Raw genomic sequence first — 23,588 nt, 5'->3', positions numbered from 1 at the left:
ACCAAAAGTGAGGCGAAGCTGTCAAAGAGGAAAATTATATTTCAAATTTTCTTAGTTGTTTCAATTTTTTAGAGATTTGAACAACGACAAAGAAGTAAAGCAAAAATTTACACAAATGAGAAAGCGCATTAGGAGTTATCCGTTTGCAAATATTCTACTGTCGATAGCAAATACTATAAAAATGACATGTTTGAACAATGGCCGATTGCCAAGATTGGTGAGCTAACCTACCATTTACCACTTTTCGAGGGGAACCAGTGCCCTTCCTAATTAGCTGCTCTCTATAAAGAGTAAGAGCTATGGATGATTGGGGCATGGTGAGACGTGAGACGACTTCATCATGGCTCGCATCTGTCACATCCACACCATTTATCTACAGTTAAACGCACAAATTGAATATCTACAACGTGTAACCTAAGAAATGCTGTTCTGCAGGCAAAACTCTTACTACAGTAGGCGCTCTTATAACGTAAATAATCTGTTCCAGGAATGTTTATGTTATAGGGACTTTACGTTATAAGAACAGTAAAATACATATAAATAGCCTAATCCATTCCAAAATCTTTCCAAACTCACCTCTTTGGCGATACAAAAAATGAACAACTAAACATAACTTTTTAATTTGTTGGCTGTATCATAGCTGCAGTATTATTAGTTTGCATCAACAACTTTTCTCCTTTTTCTGATCAATTTCACTGGTTTTATAGACTATGATTGCAGTAATTTTACAATAAGTTGTTTGGAAACACACTTTTTCGACGTCCAATTACAACGATTTGTTTATTTTTTCTAGACAGTCAAGTCTATTCCGCTAAGTCAAACCAATAACAAATATTTTGTACGCCTACAATAAAGCAAAACAAAAATATATTTTTACTATGAAAGGAGTGGCGTCTACTTGCGCGTCATCTACATGTATCTGTATTCAGAGGTCAAGATTAGGATAAAAAATAACTTTTGACAATGCTCCAACTCGTGACATTCAGATTGGTAAACCAACGCTGTAACACCTGCGCCAATCGATATTTATGAACAATTGAGCAGCTACCTATTCTCTGTTTTGTCGACACATCTGACGATCTAACACGACGAACTAAAATGTCATGGAAGTTGTTTGTATAATAGATACAACAATATATGTACATTAAATTTTTCTTTCACAAGTGTGGCGAGATATCTTACCATTCAAATCGAATTCGGGAAGTTGCCCCGACTTGACACTTTACATGAAATTTTTTACGTAGTACGAAGCAAAAGCTTTGCATAATTTTTTTATGTTAACTGGAATTTACGTCATAGGAGGTATATGTTATAGGAGGTATATGTTATAGGAGGTATATGTTATAGGAGCGTCTAATGCACTTGAAAATACATAATCTAAAAACGAATGTTAAAGACAAGTTTCCATTTTTGATCAATTTTATTTTTGTTAATAATAATTAATAGGAAAAATATTCTGAAAAAATCTATCAGACTAATGTGAGGTTTGTGATTGTATCAACAGAGCTCAGTAGAGAGAACTGCATACTACAAGTTGACATCCACAACGAATCAAACATTACTCAAGCTCTAGCAAACAAATACAGATCAGGGTCCTGATTGCTGACACAAGAGTTGCGGAATTAACTACTTACTTTTAGGATCTTGTCTCCAACCTCGATCTTTCCATTCTGTACAGCTGCTCCATTTGGTGTTAGCTTGGTGATGTAAGTTGACTGAAAGAGGAAACACACGCAATCTTGAATCACTCAAAATGGCAGTCCCGAGTATATTATTTGACGCTTAAATATATTCTTCTTAATATACAAAGTTTCTTGGTGAACGTATGGAGCGGAACTAGTCAATCAGACTTCACAAGCTCACCATTAAGGAGTCAGTGAATAATAACAATTATATTAACAATACCTCATCATTTCCCTTGTAAGGCAATGAGCCCTTTCCACCAGCTATACTGAAACCAAGCTCACCATTGACTTTCAGCAGTGTTGTTTCTATGGTCTGCAACAGAACAGAAGACTAATCTGAACAAGACTGTCAGCCACACGCAAGAAGATGAACTTGGCTGAGATAATACTCTGTCTATAGATGTAAGCAATGTCTTCAATTCTTGTAGGCTACGAAACCAAATAAAAATGCTAACAGCTGTTCCATATATTGTACTTCCTTTGTTGGTAAGTTACATGCGACCACATACATTAGCTATAAACATACTAAAAAGCTACAAGCCCTAGAACACATTGGTAAAAGCAGACACAGTTAGTAGAGCATTATAAAACTGAGAAAGTAAGCCATACCAAAGTGTCACACACTAGTATCTTGATGAACCAAGTCTTCGTAGATGATTCAATTGGAATTAATAAAAAAAAACTGATTGAAATTTCTACAAATCTGCATTTTCAAGTGAAAAGGTCATGGGGGCGGCATAGTAAATGTATCGACCTATAATTGATTTAATATTGTCTTATATCATGAGCTGCTTTCTCTAGATCTGACCATAACCACTCTCAGTAGACGGATTATGTAGATGAAATAAGTCCAGAATAACATTTCCAACTGTTAACTTATTTCCTAGACCTAGTATGGGTTCTGCATGATGTCAAATTGGTTACGGTAACAATCGGCAGGATTTCAATTGATCTAAAACAAACCTTGAAACTATTGAGCCTCTGCCAAATATGAACTGACTTCCATAAAAATGATAAAAAACACTGGCAACTAATGAGTGGTTCGTTTATCACAATGTTACGAGCCAAAAATTGGAACGTTTGTTTGCTTTATTTCATCATTAATATATGAATATATACAAAAGAAATGAAAACTAGACAACGAGCATCCAGGAAAGGTGATGATGAGGCCATGTGCGTGATAGCAAAAGCTAATATTTAGCGCGGACCTAGGTGGGATTTGGTTTTGATTATCTTCAGTGTGTTATATAAACCTTCGTCTATGCACAGGTAGCATTGGGTGGTAAGACCATCAAGGTTAATAGCATACATTCACTTATGCAATTGTTTCAAATGTGCTTAGACAAATTCTCTTTTCACTAGATCACCAAAGAATTAATGTACGATTTTCGCACAAGTGTTTTAAATGAAAGCGCACTGGTGTTGACAGCTAAATGTATTACTAGAGGAATTGACTTTTCATTACAATTCTTTTTTAAATCTCATGAGCTACAATCAGATCAAAAAGTTTACTATTTATACTCGAGTTGGCCAGTTCAACCTTAAAATTATGAATAATACAATTTGAATAAGACCATTCTGATGCACTCTACTAGTAACAGAATTGAGCTGTTAGTAAAGCGTTAAATACACAAGCTGGACTGACACATCTCCATATAATGGCAATAGTTTAGAAAATAGACATTTTATGAATCAATAGCAGTATCATTGCAATTGAATTACACATACAATGTAAGTTAAATTCGGTAAAAAGATGAGAAGGTTAGATCTTTGTCTATAAACATTACCCCAAGGAAAACAACAGAGAAATGAAGACAAAGACGTTACAAAAAGTTGGTATTCTAAAACTGGTGAGTGTTCCGATAGAGAAAAGATCTAGATATAAAAAGGTTTGATAGCTTCAATATAGGAATCATTTGATGATAAGACAGAATGAAGAGATAATTTGAGAAAGGGTGTAGCAGTAAAAACTGAAAAAGAATCCTCCAATCATTTGGATGCAGGTATGAGAACATCTATGAGATGCTCAAGAAGCTATCTAATATGGAGAGAGATAGAGAGTGATAATTATATACCAGTTCGCAGCTCAAGATAGTAGCTTAACAGAAGGAAACAAACTTTTTCAGCTACACCAGCTAAAGAGCCACACCAATGCACACTCTGTCACACGCATGAATGTGGTTAAACAAACCACTCAGAGAAATAAACTTTTTTACGATTGAATAAATAATACCTCAGCAATCCTGTGCAGGTCAGCATTGGGGTCCTATCAGAAAACAATAATGACATGCGCAATAACTCTAATTAAAGAGAGGTGAAAGGGTAACAAATAGAGTTACTTCGGATTATGACATTGGGGACATAGCTGTACACAACATTAATGTTCAGCACCTTGCGGAATAGTCCGAGCTACCAAGACCATGAATAAAGCCGTGCTTATTAGAAGGCAGAATCATTAAATGCGCTACATTCATGAGGTGGAACTAAGTAAGGCAGCTGCTAGCCAAAATACAACAATATTAGTTAGTTATATAACTAGAAGAATAAACATATAGCTTCCGGTCTGAAAAGCTTGATAGGATACATGGTATTCCCCAAAGGAATAAAGCACATTCATCTCTAGTCAGGCGATGAAGGGCAACTTCTATCACTATGAATTATAATATACAGGATAGGATAACTCTTAACTTTGAAACTTGATCCCATTAGTCAACGATTGGATGGAGTACAATTTTGGTTATTACTTGAGGACTATATCTACAGTGGAACCTCTGAATATGAATTTGTATAGTTTAGATATCTGCTTCATACGATAATATTATTGTGCATCAAATACTGCCCATAAGGATCCACTGTAATTCCAAAGAACCAAAGCAAAAAAACTCATGATATCTTCATAACACATACTGCAGGTAATTACACGTAGCAATAAAAAATGTGTTAAATAAAAGAAATGTATATAAGTGAACTAATAAAGAGATGCTTTATAAAAACAGTTTTTTTATTGTAACTTTACCTCAAAGGCAGGTGAATGGAGGTATAGACATGATGATGCAGAGGAGAGACAGTACAGCGGTATGGGTGATGATATGACCTCCAACATAACTTACTCCAGCCTAGACTAGGTCATGTTTAAATTAACTAAACTTTATTATTTTAACTTTATATTTTTTAAGGGTTTCTTTTCATTTACCTTCAGCTTTACTCTTACTTACAAAATGATGTTGCTTTGAGCTAGTTTAAGTGTAGGGTGAAATGTTCACTTGAATTTTACATGATCTTTAAAATTTGCTTGGTAAGTCAACTAGAAGTAGAGGTTCCACTGCATTGTCCGCAGAAGATGGTGCATTAGTGACCTCAACGGATACTTGAATTGCTTAATATTCCTGTAGTAACTAAACATGATACCAGGTACTCTTTTAGTATAGGAGTCAACATGACTACTGAAATACAACTAATACATTATAGTAAAACTGAGGAGACTAAATAGGTCAAGTACTACATTCAGTTTATATACATCTGACATGACTATTAACAAGCCAGATCATTGTGATAACAAGGGTTAACTACAATAGCACTTGACAAATTTCAACTAATTTTTCAGTATTATACTGGTCAAATTAATCTCAGAAATGTATCAAACGAGTGAGAATCTAGTCTATTTGGCTCATGTGATTGAGAAAAACACCAGACATGTAGCGTCTAAATCAAACATTAGGCAATTTGCTTAAAACACTATATTAGGAGTTATCTTACCGAAGGAATTCCCACAGTGAGCATAACTTCGCGGGAGATTTTAACCAAAACTCTGTTGCCACTCCTTTTCAATGCATCCACAGCTTCGGGGTGGTAGCCATCCACCAAATTCTGTTGATTGACCTGTGAACAGAGCTTTATTACAACTAATGCTAAAATACCAGGGACAATACTAAAGTGTATTTAGCCAGAAATGATTCTATTTGGACACTGGCAAACTCTGAGGCTGTTCATCAGCCATAAAAGAACTGAGGTAAATGTGAGAGAAACCAGAAGTCTAAGTGAAAATTGAACGCAGGAAGCAGACGTACCATGAGTAGTTTATCTCCAACTTTGAGACCTGCCTCAAAAGATGGGCCATTGTCAACCACCTTTGATATGAATATACTCTGTAACAAACCAAAAACATATTAATTTGCTCATAAATTGGCTTAGGAAATAAAATTTAGAGACCAGGCGTAAGAATGTAACCTCTGCATACAATAAAATGAGTGTATACAATAGTGCATACAATAAAATGCAGCTCAAGTGCCATTTACACGAGAGGTTAAGGCGCAGCAAGCTGTGTGAAGCAAAGGGAATGCTTGCAGTAACTAATCGACTATATTGATGCCCTTTGCTTCTATCCTGTAAATATGTCTGATTCAGTATGACTGCTAAAACTGCTGTTATTGGAGTAAGAACTTAGGCACTATGAAAAAAAACTGGCACCATCTAACTTAAACATGACTCACTATAATAACCGCAATAGTACGCATGATGCTAGTACTTAAGTTAACAAGTACTACAGGTAGACTTGACCTATTGAAACAAGTTAAGATGAAACCACTCATACTGGGAGTCAGTAGTACAATGATCTCCGTAAAGGCTGGTTCACACTATATCGCCATAATTCGGCGTTGATGCCCCAATACTTTAGTGATCGTCGATGATAACCATGTTCACACTATCACATACCCATCCGCATTTGCATCAGGAAATACTTCGTGACGTAGTGTTTTCATTTATCTTTTTAAATTTTCGCGAAGAAACTTCTTTGTTTTCACGTGCCTGAATGAAAAACTAGTCACACAGCGACTATCATAAACGGATATGAATAAATCACGCTATCCACGAATTACCATCGCTGAAATGGTTCACATTAAAAAGGTGGTCGTCAATGCTCGGCGAAATATAGAGAAAGTTTGACAGCTGCAAACTCTCCCGAGGTGTCCACGATGCTTCGTCGATGCCGTCAATTCACGGTTCACATAATCGATGATGAACGTCAAAAAGGAAACGCTGACCAACGGCGATATAGTGTGAACTTTATTCTTCTGTCAGCTCCAAAGACTTAAATGAATGATAGTAATATCATTTTAACTTGAATTATGTATGACAATCTCCCATTATAACATATGAAAGTCTTGATTGACATTTACAACAAATCAATAAATTGAGTTTTGAAGCAAGAGACCCCGTAATATGAACCTTGATGAGCGAACACCAGGAAAATAGGTGCGAGTTTACCTTCTAGGCTACTTCTATCAGTTAGAAATATTGACCTTAACAAAGGCCGAGCGACTGAATACTGCAATCACCTCTACTCTCTCAATTCTACATATGCTTAGATTATTAGTATTGCTCTCAGACACGGAATCGCACGCAAAAACTGAACAACAATCAGATTAATAGCTAAGTTTGAGAAACTTCCCAGCAGTTTAGTGAACTCTACCTCATCATTGCCTTTGTAAGGAGGGGAGCCTTTGCCCCCCGCGATGCTCACTCCAAGTCCTTGACCCGACTGCCTGTTGATGACCAGATCATAGATTTCTTCTATCACCTCAAACTCATGAGTAGGTGATTGGAAGTCATCAGGACTGATACCTGCTGACATGGGTACTGTCGGCGACTGAGTTCTTTTTCTGACATCAGCGGCAGCGGAGTGAGGTTCATATGGTTCATATTTAATGACATCTGGAGGTTGGTCAGCGACAGGTATCTTGCTAACCGATTGCCCGCTGTTCCTGGGTTGCTGAAAGCAAAGAAGGTTTGATTCTATGCTCTGTAACACTCCATGATTAAGCATATGTTTGAATTGGGTATTTTGTAAGTAAAAGTAAAAACAAAGCGCATTGGTTTAGAGATATATCTAAAATATTGTTATCCCTGCTACTTGGCACCTCAGCGCTCCTACTCTCTCAACGCTCCTACTCTCTCAGCGCTCCTACTCTCTTAGTGCTCCTACTCTCTCAGCGCTCCTACTCTCTCAGCGCTCCTACTCTCTCAGTGCATCAAAGATTTGTCAATAATTACTGTTCTAATGATACGGGGAGAACGTAAACTCCACAATGATTTAAACAATTAAAAAAAAGCCTGCTTCTTATTTTCAAAATGGGATTGGTAAAACAAACATATCTGGCCTAGCTTTGTAGTTTACAAAGGCTGTATGGGTGAGGGAGTCACATGGTCACACGCAAAATTTTCCTTACGATTTTAAAAATGAACAAGCAAGCGAGTTTAGATCTTTATTTTTAGGTAAAACAAATACCTGAACTATTGGCTATACTTTCCCCAAGTTCTTATGTATTATCACCATTTCTCACTTTCCATGGTCGACGCTAGCCCAATTAAACAGTATAATGAAGTTACATAGATTTATCACACTGTCATCAAATAAGGACAACTCCAACCACGCAATGTTTAGTGGATGAACATTGCTTACGTTTGATTAGATGACGGTAACAACAAACTGCGTGCATATAAAATAATGGAACTCCTGGGAGCAAGGACCCGAGCTGTACTCTTGCTTATAGCATAGCTTCATATAGCTCATTAATATAACTATATAACTATATATATAACTATATAACTCATTAATGGATTAGAAAAAGCAATTATTGATGATTTAGGGAAAGTTGAGAGTCATGTACCTTCCAACACCAGCTATCAGAGAAGATAACCAACCAATGTAAGCCTAGAAGGAAATTACAGCATGACTTTCCTGGTTGTGATATGCTAAGCAGTGCTAGCTTCAGCCACTCATCTCACCGCTGGATAATATTTACTGTTTAGTAAACTGTTTTATCAAAACAGTCAAGGCATTTCTAACCTCTGAATAATTGCTTATAATGAAACTAATCGGCATGCATATATGGCTCATCTCTGCAAAGAGCAATACTTTTATGCCAGATCAAGTCATCTTATAAGACTGACTTCTGTTCACATACAGCAGGCATAGAACAATCATTAAATCACTAAAGAATCACTTACCGGATGAGGCATAGACTTAGTAGGAATATTCATGTACTCCATTGTATTGTTATCATCTATGGTCTGAGCTTTGACGCTAGCCTGAGGGGTTGGCACGTTGGAACGCGCCTTCGGAATGTTCTGATACTCGAGCCCATTCGCCTCCTCTTCATCGCCGAGTCTAAAGCAGCAAAGGAAACAATTTCTCGACATGTTCGCGACTCAAGTGTAGGCCACTCGCTATCAGTAGCTATGTAATAGAGAATGAAGTGCTGCAGCCAGAGGCTAGTACGTTAAAAAGCAGTTACTAATTGCTCAGCCTATACAATGCACTATGCAATGCTCGACTATTTGTACCAGCTCACAATTACCTATTATTGCTTGGCTATCTTCATCAGGTAGTTTCCTGGAAGTGCCTCACGAGGTGAGTCGGTGGAAGTGAGATAAAAAGATTCTCAAAAAGGCGCAGGGATATAGCGGTAACACAGAAGGGCACACAAAAATATCATCTTAATGTTCCAACATGTACGAGCTGAAGCACTTTCAGGTGTTTGCTAATACTAAGATTTAAACAGAATCCAACAAGTTAACTGTCTAAATATGAAATCTAGATTATTATACATATTGTAATGCAGTAATTCAAATTGCACATAAAATCTATACAATGCATAGATTTACAATGCAACATGAGAAATTTGGATAGCGGTGTGACAATGACAAGGTCTGCCCAAAAATACAACTGCAGAATTTTTTAAGTTTCCATTTTTAAACCAAAAGCAAGGAGATGTAACATGCAAATTTGGTATTTCGGTTTTGGTCGACGGCTCTGAGTAACACCATAGAAGGTTTGATGATAAACCCAGCATCTTAGCATCGTGCTGTTCTACATTTAATTGAGCTGACTTTCTGAATAGAGCACTTTTAAAAATAAGTAAATTTAAAAAAGAAATAATATTGGCTTGACAGAAAAAATAACTCTGGCATTATAAGTTTGAATTTCTAATAGATCCCAAAAAGGCTTACTGGCTGATTGTCCAAGGTAAGTCCACTAGTCACATCACTATGGTGAAGAACGCTACAGCGTAAAAAGAATAACCTTGGCCTTTTCGTATTGTCTTTAAACAAATCATTCGACTTGAAATAGCTACTAATGCACTTTGAATACAATCAGACTACATGCATGACACTACAGTAAATATTTTACTACTTCCACTTTCACGGATCTTAGCCCGATCATAACCCACTAAAATTCATGGCTGATTTAAGGAACAGCTTCATGAACATGCGACTACCTGCGCATAGTAATCACAGCATAGAACAGTCAGTCATAGCTCGCTATTCAAAGACTGCACATATTGTCACTTTACCAGAAACTAACACTGCACTGACAAGTTGGCATGTACCGAGCCTCTTCACCTCTATTCAGGTAGAACACTATTAAATCCCTGCAAATATTTATATTTCCAAAAGGGATTCAGTTTACATTTGTATACTAGAAATTTAAAAGCGCATCTCATGAAATAAGATGGAGCAGAAGTGATCACCATCCTTCCTGCTAAGGTCTACCGGTAAATTCCTATTATTCAAGATGAGACAGTAGCGAGTCTATACATTTCGCAAAAATGCTTACACAAGACTGACAACTGTATTTCAATCTGGGATAATGTTCTCATGAAATATAGTTACCATGAGCGGTAGTAAAGGTGATTAACAAACATTAATTATTGTAGTTGAAGATACTGTAAAACCTCAATTTGAATACCACCTCTATTTGAACGCTGCTATGGGAGAAGGATTGAAAAATAGAGGGCCACCCTTTTTAATTGAACGCCACGCCACCTCTATTTGAATGCCACTTTTATTTGACAGACTATTTGACATCCTTAATCTTCATGAAACGAAATGATAAGTAGAAAAAGTGTCCACAAAACCATACTAATAATGACTCATTTACATCAATAACAATTAATCTGTTGTTTCTGTTCGTATCGAAGTCCATGTTCCAACAACTCCAAGTCTTTAGGTTTTTCCGTTAGAAACTTTGATTGCAACACCATAGAAACAAGTAGTAACTGTATCAGACTAATAGCAGTTTCTTTTTTAACACTGTCTTGATACTTCGATGTATATTGGAAAAAGATTTCGCATTTACGATGGAAAATGTGCTACTGCGTACTTTGAGGCTATTGTGATTACACACGATTTCTCTATATTCGTGTTCGTATACTGATTTCTTGAGTACAGAAATCGTTTAAAAATTGAAACGATTTCTGTACTCCTACGTTAATTGCTGAAACCTTCGGCAATTCGACAATGCTATAGACTGGTGAAAAGTGCACGTTATTTTTTCGTGAAATGCGCAAGACTTTATCGTTCTATTATCTGTCGCTCGGCGTTTCAATTTCCAATTCTCAACTTTTATTAAACCAAGCTTTTCAAGCGTTTTGTGGCAATTTTCGTCCAAATTAATCTGTCTATTTGTGTATAATCCGATCAGATGAGTTAGTTTTAGGAATTTGTGGTAACCCTTCAAAGGCTTGGTAACATATTTAAATAGGTTTAAATGTGTTTTGTATCGTTATTATACTTTAACGACTTTACAAAACGATGCTTAAATTTGTTGATGAAATTTCTTGACGAGGGTTCGTCTCATTGTTGATGAATAATTTTCGTAAGTTGTGTGCACATGCATTTATCATAAAAACTCCCACACTTCGCTCCGCTCGTTTGGTTATTCGCACTAGATGTTTCTTTTTAAAATGGTGTAAAAAGATTGGCTCTGCTAAAAAATTGTTTTGACGTTAATATCGACTAGCTCAGCCATGCAGAAGAGGAGTTGAGGTCGGAAGACACTGTGGAAGGTATTGAACAGCGAGAAAATAATGAAATGGTTTTAAACGAAGGCAACAATCAAAATGCAACTGGATGAGCAAACTATGCTGATTTTTTTTAGAGTTAAGATTTTTTTTAAATGTTAATTTTTGTGACTGCATGTATTATAATTATGGCTTATATCATTTGTTCTTGAATATATATTTGTAGCATTTGCTAGATTATTATTATTATTATAAAACTTTGCATATTTATGGCATCTTATTTGATAGCATGACTGCGGTTATCTGAACTCAGCTTACAATGGATCGACGCTCGTAACGACTGCTCTATTACACATAACAAGCCAGTTTTGGCTGCCAAATGTAACAAACATATCATCGATGAGTGCAATGAGCTTTTATGCAACATTGTTAAATATAGTTATAAAATGAAAATATACCTTCAAATTTAAAATTAAATATAAAACTTAAAAGCTGCAACAAATGGCAATGCAGGCTATAATCTCATCATTGGTTAATTGCAAACGATAGATATCAACTGGTAGAAACATGTATCAATTTCCTTGCGCATATTTACCTGTATTTAAAAAATCTACGACAAGTTGGAGGTAAGTTAGCAAATTTCTTCCCTCCAAAAGGGTTGATGTCACATTGCCTGAAGGAAAGTGCAAAATATAGGCGACATTTGCTTCGCCCATGAAAGGGTTAAATTCATCTTCTCAACATTCTGATGAGGTGTTTCAAAAGTACAATGCCACCCTTTATTTGAACGTCACCTCTAATACAGTGCCACTCTATGATAAGGGCTGAATAATAAAGAGCACCATGGCTTTCAAATAAAGGTTTTACGGCATGCAACAACCGTATCCATCCTGGTAGGTAAGACACTTTATATGCTATAGAGAGCACATTAGCACCACATCATTTGTCGAACATTGTTTACGATAGCCTAATATTGCTCACCAAAACAAATTCTTCCACCAATGCAATTTTGGCTCGCGGAATTGTTCATTTCGCGAGCATGTTTTAGGTAAAAATTTTAAAAGAAATTTGAGCCAATTTTGTGCTGCTGCCTATTACTACAAACAATGGTATTCCCACGACCAAACGAGCGGAGCGAAGTGTGGGAGTTTTGATGATAAATGCATGTGCACACAATTTACGAAAATTATTCATCAACAATGAGACGAACCCTCGTCAAGAAATTCCATCAACAAATTTAAGCATCGTTTTGTACAGTCGTTAAAGTATAATAACGATACAAAACACATTTAAACCTATTTAAATATGTTACCAAGCCTTTGAAGGGTTACCACAAATTCCTAAAACTAACTCATCTGATCGGATTATACACAAATAGACAGATTAATTTGGACGAAAATCGCCACAAAACGCTTGAAAAGCTTGGTTTAATAAAAGTTGAGAATTGGAAATTGAAACGCCGAGCGACAGATAATAGAACGATAAAGTCTTGCGCATTTCACGAAAAAATAACGTGCACTTTTCACCAGTCTATAGCATTGTCGAATTGCCGAAGGTTTCGGCAATTAACATAGGAGTACAGAAATCGTTTCATTTTTGCCGATTTCAATTTTTTCATTTTCACTTGCCGACACATTTGAATACTTTCGCATTCTAACTGATGTTCAACGCAGTTTAATAATATAATATATATAATAAATATAAGCAAATGACGATGATATTTTTTTAACGTTTCTTATGAGAATATTACAATAATTAATTATAAGTTTGGATGACTACAGAACAATGACTACGTAGTACAGATTTTCTAAAAATCTATATAAATATCACAACTTCGTGATATTGTTAGCTATGCCATTTTGAAATGTAAAAAAAATTGTGCATTGGTTTTATATTATTACTATATAAATAATATTGGTTATTCTAATAATATCAGTGCATTTTACTTCTAATATTGGCCAATATTGCATTTCTCTTTTTGCAAGAGGAGAGATATAAATATATAATCTTTTCCTTTCATTATTGCTATTTGTTGTATATAATAACACCCACCCCCAGTACATTACAGCTACCATTGCAGTTATCCTACTTGACTGCTAATATTGCATTTCTCAACCATCAGTACCCTTTCTTTTTTCCAATATCACTGGTCGTGAGCTGTATGACAGTGGAATTTCTAGTATTATTATTACAAACTATTATCACTATTACACTAGTTTAAAAACTGGTTAGGTTCATTACTATTCAAATTTTACATTTGTTTCTATTAAGTTTAAATATTACATAAATCAGCTAGGATTAAGTTATTACCACATAGTTTGCAAAACTTTTGTGTTACACATTTAAAAGATGACTTTCATACAGCTTACTAAATAATAGGATATATTAATAATATCCAACAATTATTAGCCCGGTTTCAATAATAAAATAAATATTCTATAAAAGATACCTATATGCTTTGCGCGCAATACCTTATTTCATTATGCGCAGTTAAGCTTTGACTTTAACAAAGCTTCCCTTTCATGAAATAACTAAGATGCTGCCCTAAGAACACACAGCTACAAATTAGCTCTAAGGAGTAAAACAATAGACTCACCCACCAGCGAATTACCCTTAAATCATAGCCAATTATTTTACACAAGTCATAATTAGCAGCAGTTTCAAAAACAAATAGGGCACCCTACCGAGCCGGCTCCATCCGTGACATTATCTGTCGAACTCTATCCTCATTGCTGTCATTTTGACTGACTCTCTGGTTCCTATTCGGATGAGGTGTGTTCTTTCTCTTCCAGTCATAGCTTTGAGTGTCAGAAGTGTCTTCAGAGAACCCGACTCTGCCAGGTGCCTGCGTAAAGATTCTATGATTATACGGAGGTGTCATGGGTAAATAACTAGACTATACGCAACAGAATAACAATGTGATGGCTAGCGATCCCAAACGACGCTCAGCTCATGGCATGATTGGGAACTCTGAACAGCTCCTTACAAATAGACTTTAGACAAAACATGCTCCTCTATTTCATGGTGAATTGAAGTGTGACTAGCCTGTCTTGACAAACCATTGTTTTTGCGGAGTTGTCCCCCGTCGAGTGAGCGAGCAACACAACAGCTTGTCACAAGACATACTGCACCTGATGCATCAGCTGCACTTATAGGGAGTTGTTCTCTTCCGTCCATGCGGCTTAGTTGCGATGTTATGTCGGTCGCTCCATTGGTAATCAAACGGATTTCGTGCAAAAATTTATGTAGAAAAAATAAGATTACAACGTTTAACCAGCGACCAGTCTCTGCGGTAAACGTTAGTAGAACTTGAGAACTTAGGCAACAACAGCGACTAAACATGTCGTTATTTGTGCCGCTCAGTCAGTTTTATTTCTATTTTTGTATCAGTAAGTTTTATTTGTTCTTATGGATTTTATTTTCAATTTATTTTATTCTTAAATTATACTAAAGTTTACCGCAGAGACTGGTCGCTGGTTAAACGCTGTAATCTTATTTTTTCTACATAAATTTTTGCACGAAATCCGTTTGATTACCAATGGAGCGACCGACATAACATCGCAACCAAGCCGCATGGACGGAAGAGAACAACTTCCTATAAGTGCAGCTGATGCATCAGGTGCAGTATGTCTTGTGACAAGCTGTTGTGTTGCTCGCTCGACGGGGGACAACTCCGCAAAAACAATGGTTTGTCAAGACAGGCTAAAGTGTGACAAGCCTTTGGTAGCATTCTTGGCAGCGAGGCGATTCCTTAGGTTAAAAGCGCTGTCTGCGTCTAGACTTACCTGAATCTCTTCATCAGTATCACCGTCTACGAGGCTCTCAACATTGGCTTCTGGTACATTTCTTTCAAAGACTGAATCACGGAGAGGAGTACTGTTCCCACCCTACAATGGTAATATAGGGCTACTGCAAATCATGCAAGTAAATTAAAAAAGAAATGAATTAAGAACTACTGTGCTATCTTCTATGAAACAAAATATTGCAAAAATAAAATTATAAGACCATATTTTTTACAATTTTAATGCAATAACAAAAAACAATAACAGTTTTTCTATATAAACCAGCATATTGTGAACTTGTTAAATTTGCTACCAGTATTATAGCGGTGCTATATTGTACTAACTATGAACCAATACAAAAGTGATGAAAGGGGTTGACGAGACAAGCAATAGAAGCATTGCGTAGACAAACCTGGCTATCAGCAACAGATGGTTTGTTTAGAGAACTTAAATTAAGATACGAATGTGGTTCATTCCTCTCCTCTGTTCTGTCAGGGACCTGAAATGAAAAAGGTTGCTACAGTATAGTAGAAAAGTTCACACTGCGCCATTATTGTCTGTCTGCTAAAACTTCAAAATTAAAACCTGCACACTCTAAGCCTCGGAAGATTTCAAAAAACTTATGAGGTCACCTCAAATATCAAAATGAGAAATGGTAAACTCTGGCCTTAAAACATTCTAAACATTTCGTTGATGATCTCAACACTGAGTTGTACTTCATGGCGATCTTGTGATATCTTCAACTGTTCAATATTTATTACAATAATTTTTATTCTCATAATATCATGAATATCATCATGAATGCTACACTGCACCTAATTCAAAAAACACCTTTGATTTTATTTGAAACCGCGAGCCATATATTACAGTGGAAAGACAATGTAACTTAGTTTATTGTTTTTAAATTTTATTTTTCTCAACTTTTATTTTTCTCAACATAAACTGTGCTAGTGTAATGGTAAAAATATACACACTAGTTCAATCTGCCTAAAGAACAATCGCAATAATATATATATTACAGCAATAATCAAACTATACGAAGCGAAAAAGTATATATACTTTTCAGTTAGCATGCAAATCAAGTTTTGTATTCAAATTTTCATCTAAAACTTGTGGACTGGCTAAAAACAATATTCTGAATCAACTTGGAAAAAATGCGATTAGAGTGCATATTTTTTAACAGATAATAAACATTTGACAATGTATCTATTTAAGCTATGACTGAGGGAGCGGAATGTGTGACATAATATAGTGGTTGTTATCCATATTCTATCGTTTTAAAACTCTCATCTACTTATATAGATGTTATTAATTTTAAAATGGTATTGAAATATGTACGGCACAATGCATCAATTAATTACATTGTTCAACAAGACAACCCTCAGTTACTTTCAAAATTCACAAAAATCTATTCAAGATTCGAATTTTGGTGAATTGAGGATTGTCCACTCTTTTTACAATATCCACAACAGTTTTGGTAAAATTCTTGCAAGTTGTCATCGCCTTTAGAGGTACCAAAATATGCAAATACGTGAGAACGCATCACATAAACCGAATAGTTTATATTATGCGCAGTTGCATGAAAACGCAGCTAAATAAACAAATGTTCAAAATGAAAGCCTGTGGCATTTCAACGGCTGGTAGAAGACGATTACCACCTAATACTCAAGTAAGCAAATGGATGTGTTGAATGCTAGCGGTGTGCATACCTCAGGGGCAGCATACAATTCAGAACTGGTGTCAGCAAGATTGTCTGAGATGGGGGTTGGTGTGGATGGAGAGCCCTTCTTGTCTTTTTGAACCTTGGCATATATTTCTTCACCGGGCAACACGGCAGAGGCCCTTGGTGTAGGTAGGACAGTGGGACGTTTAACTGGCACTACAAACCATTCACACAGCTGCATTCCGTCAATTTTTAGAATATACATGTACATTTAATAAAATAGTGCTTTACGACAACACTCATTAAAAAATTAGTGGCTTTAGCAATGTTAAGAGAGGGCATACATTTTGTATAGTACAAGATAGTGATGTAGGTAAATTCTGATTTACTTTCAATTCAAATAAGACGATTTTCCAACAATATATTAAGTCAGCAAAACCCGTAAGAATTTCTCAAGAATTTTGATTTTAGGACTCTGATTTTTGAATTCTTTTATGGATTTGTTTGCTTTATGACTGACAATAAAACTAATTTTTGTTATTGCATCATGCACACCAATTTCTATCGGTGGAAAGTTTTTACCTAACCTGTTTCACGCAATATGGACGGCAATGATAGTCTTTCTTAATCTTTTTGATTCAACATTTCTTTGCTATTTACTAGCAAATCACAGTAAAATCTGCCCCCATTGCCTGCTTTAAAATTGATTCTTAGAGTTAAGACCAGAACCAATTAATCTAAATAAATGGAAGAGATCGCTGCACCAACCCTGTTTCTTGTTTGGCAACAAAAGTGACTGAAAAAAACTCCCATATCGATGAACAACGGTGAGCATTAAAAATTTCTGCATTTGAAACATGGTAGATGGAAGAATATATTTGCTGAAATTAGTAATTTTAAATCCAGCTAAGAAATGGAGATTCCCTCTATTTTTAGCTGGATTTTTCCATTTTTTTGCCAAACTTTCCTTATTAATCGGCATTCAGATAGAATATCATGAACCACTGGAAAGGAATAACTGCAGAAAAAGTGATTACATCACTGGAACTGATAAGGAGCTGATAGATTCTTTGATGCTAAAGCTTTACTTACCCTGTGAGAGAATAAAGACGGATCTTATCATGATTTGTTATCTTAAGAATGTGAAATATTTCATTCATCCAATACACAATCTATCACCAATGCGAGAGAAGCCAAGCCCGTTTATATCTTGTGTAAGGTCTTGCAGAGTTATGGAATGTTAAAACTCCCTAATTTCTTAGCTTACTAAAGTTACTAAAGACTAGTTGACAACGAACGCTGTTCAAGCGTAGTACTGATGTGTAATGATTGAATGCCGAGTGTGAGCATTGGCGTAATCAAAGTACACAAGTTTGTAACATGAGACCAACTGCAGGTATCTATGTCTTGGTTAAACTTTTCTACCTACTCTTGACTAATGTGAACCTTGGCTGTGTCTTTAAGAAAAGAGTTTGATTGTATAAATTATGAATTATGATTGTAAATTAAAATGATGGATATGCATTTCAAACATTTTATGATATATTTATAAGCAGCTACCGATATTTTTTTAATTGAACTGTTCCTTTATGTGTTCAGTGTTTACTGACACTAAACTTACTATGTAAACAGTTTGAAAGCAGACTTTTATTAGTAAAGGGTTCATCTAATAACTTAACATTCAAATAAATGTCACAATTATACTAAACCTATCTGTCATTAGGACTCTTGACTGAGTATTTTGAATAATACCATTTGCCCAACTGTATTTAACTGTTACCATTAAAACCATACCCTTATCCACGCAATGTAAATGCAAGTACTATTGCAAACAAAAAACCGCTAATTTCAAAAACACAACGTTATGACTTATCTAGTTATATATTGTTATAGACAGGGTCTAGATTAGTTTCAAAACTATGAAGTCGTAATACGTGTGTATGCATGTATGTCACGAAACCATTGACAGCAGGGTAATTAAAACGACGGTCAAATGATGTTTAGTGTGAACTAGACTGTAATCAAAACGAACCTTATCAAGCAACCCACAACAACTAATACTGCATATTTATGTAAAGACATCGGCATATGCTGGAACATGGAGGACAACATGTGTTTCATTTTATCACGCTTACAGTTGTTGATTTATGATATCTTTTGCCAAAAACCACCTGTTGTGCATTATTGCAGCGCAGTTGTATTAACCTACATGCGTACGATCTGCAGCATGTCTGACAAATGAAGACTAAATATTCTAGCAAATGGAAAGCAAGGTTGTGGAAATGAAAGCGTTTTAATAGGCTGTGATTGAATTTATAGCGTATTTGAACTACCGAGGTAACATGACTGACACTACACCAACAAGAATGCATATGGCCAAGAACTGAGACACGATAGGCCAATTCATGTGTAAACTTACCTTCAGTAGCACGTGTATCATTTGAATCAACTTCAGCGTAAGTTGGCTCATTTGGAAGAATTTCTGTACAAAATAAACATGCGAGTGCACGAGCTAGAAGACAAGTGAAAGTCAGAACAAGACAAATGGCTTTCACGTGAAGCGTGGTGAGTACTAGCAATAATAGTGAGTGGAGTAGTAGATGCAAATACTTACTAAGCAATCAGGACATGTATATCATAGCTCTATATTATCTAATCTACCTACATTATACTACCTCGCGCATGCATATTATTGACCATGACAGGTACGTTTGCACCTCGTTCACCGACGCTCAAACCCAAAGATTATTAGAATATTAGTCTAAACAAATATTCACATTACTTTGACAAGTTATGGCAAAAGAAAAAAACACTGAGTTTCCATAGATAACTAAAACAAAAGAAAAGACGACTCCTAAATTCATACATCACTCCTTGTAGTGAAGTTGTTTATGTTATTTAACAAAACTTGGTAAAACCGGTATTTTTTAAAGATTCAGTGAACATGGAGAACAGGTCACAAATTTCCCTGTTATAGGGACATTGATCATGTTACCCTACAATACATCTAGGTTGTGATAAAATTACATTATATCATCCATTCTACACATTCTGTATCAGCTAATCTATGCACATAATACAAGGACGGCTCTTAAAGGTATCTACAATGTAGTAACATTTAAACTGTGGGATTCTTAATAAAATAATTTTTCAAACTGCAACATCAATTTTGAGCAAATATTTTATTCTACACCCAAAATAATTTTAAATATATGGATGCCTGAAGTTTTTCAAAACAATTTGGGTTTATAAATCGAAACATATATTATGCGTACAGTCACGATTCACAGAGTTGACTTCTACGGTGATTAAAATTAATTATATTAAACAGCGCTTCACACCTTTTATTTTTAGTGCTAAAATTGTGAATCCCAAAAAGACTAACGCGAGTGATATTAGCTGTGAATAAGGAAGCAGTCAATGTTTTCCTTAGAATCAAAGCAGAAAATTATTTTTAAAAACATAGGCAAACATTTCTTTGTTGATGGATATATGAACCAACATATACTAGGACAACGTTCAAACCGCTCAGCATCTTCATGTTCACTCATTTAGGCTATATTTTCACAGCCATTTCATTTTCCTTTTCACAGTAACTAAATAACAACAATATGGTTTTTTAGATATCGATCCAAAGATGTTTGCTCTACCTAGACATCATTTTTATCCTGTTTGACGAAAGCCATACCTCTGTTCACAACTTTAACAGAAGGGTGAAGTGACAATAGAATCATCCTTTTATTGATTATTACTTTAATGTCGACTTTTGGCATTTAGTTTTTTACAGAATTTTATACTATGCGTTTGTTTTTTATGTTATGCATTCGTTTTATGCTATATGTAACTATCTGAAGTATATATTGTTTTGGGCTGTGAAATGAATTAAACGAACTAGTGCATTCTTATCAGAATATTTGCTTCAAGATTCAATAGTTTTGACATACAAAGATTTGGCTACAGATTAGCTTGGTATGTTGAGTATTGTCTGCCTTACATTGCATCGTATACAAATGTAGGTGAATTACAAGAATGACTCAAAAAGAAATATGAAGCTATTTTTGACCTGCCATTCTCGCTGCATAAGGTCTGTTAGGAACTATGCATTTTCTTTTCAACTTTGAGTAAGACTTGAATATAATTTTTGGTAATTATAATTATATCAACGGTAGCAAAAACACACACACACAGTCATGTGCAAAAGTATGGAGCGGTCTACAGCAATTTATTATTCTTGAAATATATATATATGACCTGTTTTGTTGTTTTAAAAAGGAAAACAACACAGAAACTTGGTGTCATTTGAATGATCAGAATCTCCTCCATCCGTACTTTAAGTCTTTAAAAACAATAATATGGCTGTTACGTTGCTGAGCAGTGTTAAATGTAAATGCTGTTAAATGTAAACGCATTTAGTTTTACTAAATCCTTCTTTGAGAAATGAATGCTTAAACTGTCAAAAATGAGTGAATTTATACTGCTGGGAAAGTAGAAATGTCTAACATTTAAAAAAACTTCAAAGAATTTTGCTTCATCAAAAATCAAACAGCTTCTGCTAGGGTTTCATTAATACAGAGCAGATATGATGGTACTATGCAATTAGGAGGATCAAACTTCTATTTCGCAAATGATCCAACATCACACAAAAAGTACATTTTCAAAATAGAAATCATACATAATTTTGTTATATTTATGTTGATTATATCGGGCTTATTGAGTCTTGAAGTTCAGGAGTATGAAAATTGATGAAGATTATAGGGTAGTTTCATACTTTTGCCCATTGCTGTATATATCCAGTTATTAATAAATCAAATATTGTAACGCCTCAATTTTTGCTAAACTTTATGCAATGATATCACGTCTGATTTTGGGAAATGGTCCGCCTCACCATTTACAGATATTCACATAGCCTTGTTATTAATGAATAATTTGTTCAGTAACATACATTTTAACGTCAGTTTTTACGTCTCATATTTTATCTACATATATACTGCAGATATGCCTGGAAGATTCCCCAGTGAGCCTAAATTAGCATCAGACTAGCCACAAGCAATCAATACACGCAATACAAGGAATAAATATTGCGCAAGTGGGTTTGATAAGCCTAGATCTGTATGTTCATAGACCCTGACCTGTTTGCATATACGTAATAAATTTGTAAATTGTCACATTTCTTTTATAATTAACAACAAATAAGACAAAAGCTCTTTTAAATTTTTGTGCACCATAAAAAATCTCGCAAGTTCAAAAATGACATAGGACGGACGCATATCCATGCAAACTCTATTAGTAAAATTGAGCCAGAATTCTTCTATGCAAGCTGAAAACATTCTTGAAAACTTTTGACTAGCTCAAAAACCTGATAAGTTCACATCGGTCATCAGCAATCAAACAAAAGCTTGCTGAGGCTTTTCAAGACAATGGCAATTGAGATTTGTGAAAATTACAACAAGGCCTTATCTATATTATGAGTCAGTTAGTATCTAGTTATGACCATGTATGAAGGACTGGAACAACATCCCTATCAATGATAAAACACTCGGAAAGAATTTAGATCTGTAGTTCGAAACTAGCTTGACAAAGCTAAATTGTAGATAACTTTCTGCCTGACCAAGGCATACTAATTTGCTCAAGTTGACATATTTACTCCAGTGAAATGTCCCGTTTAACACATATGTAAACTCGCAACAACAAAAACATGTATTCTAAAATAACGCGTACTATTGACTATTGTTGCTAACACTGCAAATATTTCGTTACAAGGTTGTCTTCAGTTTAAAGACAACACCGTATAACTATCAATGTGTTGCGACTGAAGAGAGACAATGTAAGGTCATATTTCAGTAGTTGTAACTGTTCAATTTTATATGTAACTTAATCACTCTGACTAGTAAAAATCCTCTACCTTAGCAAATTAGCCACACCCATCCATAATGGTCATTCCTGATCAGTAGTATCTCCTAAGGCTAGGGTGGCAGGCTAAAAGTGCTCGATTGTACATAAGTGCGGTGTTACTAGTCGTGCTGTGAGCAGTGCAGAAAAAGGGAGGGATGGCGAGTTATTTACACCACTGCTGCTAGCCAAGCTGTCTGGGGCAGAACCATGAGAAATAACTACCACCTACTAGTAGATTTACAACACAATGACATTCGCATTTTCACCACGAGAGAGCGGGTACAACAGCAGAAACGTGAATAAACAAAGAAAGGGTAGGCGAGACTAGGGCTAGGGGAGACAACTAATAAAATGACTACCATGCACAGCAAAGAATCGGTGACAAAGTAAGAAGTTGCCAATGTTTGTATTTATAGATAGCAAGTAAAAACTAATAGTAGGCTGTGAAGCACTGCCAAAGCAAAAGGTCATACCAATATAAAAAAAATTCGTACAAATTCTCTCTTGAATAAAAAGCGTGTAAAAAATGGCAACACCAAAAGCTTTGCTATAATATTAGCACAAACCTCGTATATACAGATATTATATCATATATAATATTACAATATGTAAAGGTGTTAATACAACAGCTGACAATTTATCAACAGCTGATCGAGTGCAATTAGTTTGCGAGCATGAAAACTAATAGCACTGTGCAGGTAGGGCAAAGTGCCTGAAAGACAGGCACGCCAAAGCAATGCCCTATCAATATTATACATAAAGT

General features: G+C 35.4%; 1 protein-coding gene across 2 annotated transcripts in view; it reads right to left on the bottom strand.

Annotated features, from left to right (window-relative positions):
- LOC137385331 (protein scribble homolog) overlaps window positions 1-23,588 on the bottom strand; it is a 64,224-nt gene that overhangs the window by 20,811 nt on the left and 19,825 nt on the right. The window contains exons 14-26 of one of the 2 annotated variants that reach the window (XM_068071781.1): window positions 19,353-19,415; window positions 16,980-17,149; window positions 15,683-15,769; window positions 15,274-15,375; window positions 14,173-14,333; window positions 8,694-8,853; window positions 7,156-7,455; window positions 5,753-5,830; window positions 5,442-5,564; window positions 3,919-3,951; window positions 1,906-1,998; window positions 1,635-1,715; window positions 232-373 (exon numbers count right to left, since the gene is read on the bottom strand). In XM_068071781.1, coding sequence (XP_067927882.1) covers window positions 232-373; window positions 1,635-1,715; window positions 1,906-1,998; window positions 3,919-3,951; window positions 5,442-5,564; window positions 5,753-5,830; window positions 7,156-7,455; window positions 8,694-8,853; window positions 14,173-14,333; window positions 15,274-15,375; window positions 15,683-15,769; window positions 16,980-17,149; window positions 19,353-19,415 — 1,593 coding nt within the window. The remainder of the gene's footprint in view (window positions 1-231; window positions 374-1,634; window positions 1,716-1,905; window positions 1,999-3,918; window positions 3,952-5,441; window positions 5,565-5,752; window positions 5,831-7,155; window positions 7,456-8,693; window positions 8,854-14,172; window positions 14,334-15,273; window positions 15,376-15,682; window positions 15,770-16,979; window positions 17,150-19,352; window positions 19,416-23,588) is intronic. The other variant, XM_068071782.1, reaches the window with a different exon arrangement.

This window comes from Watersipora subatra, chromosome 1, assembly GCF_963576615.1.
Source record: "Watersipora subatra chromosome 1, tzWatSuba1.1, whole genome shotgun sequence".
Classification (NCBI taxonomy): Eukaryota; Metazoa; Bryozoa; class Gymnolaemata; order Cheilostomatida; family Watersiporidae; genus Watersipora; species Watersipora subatra.
This window is presented reverse-complemented; position numbering and strand designations above follow the sequence as displayed.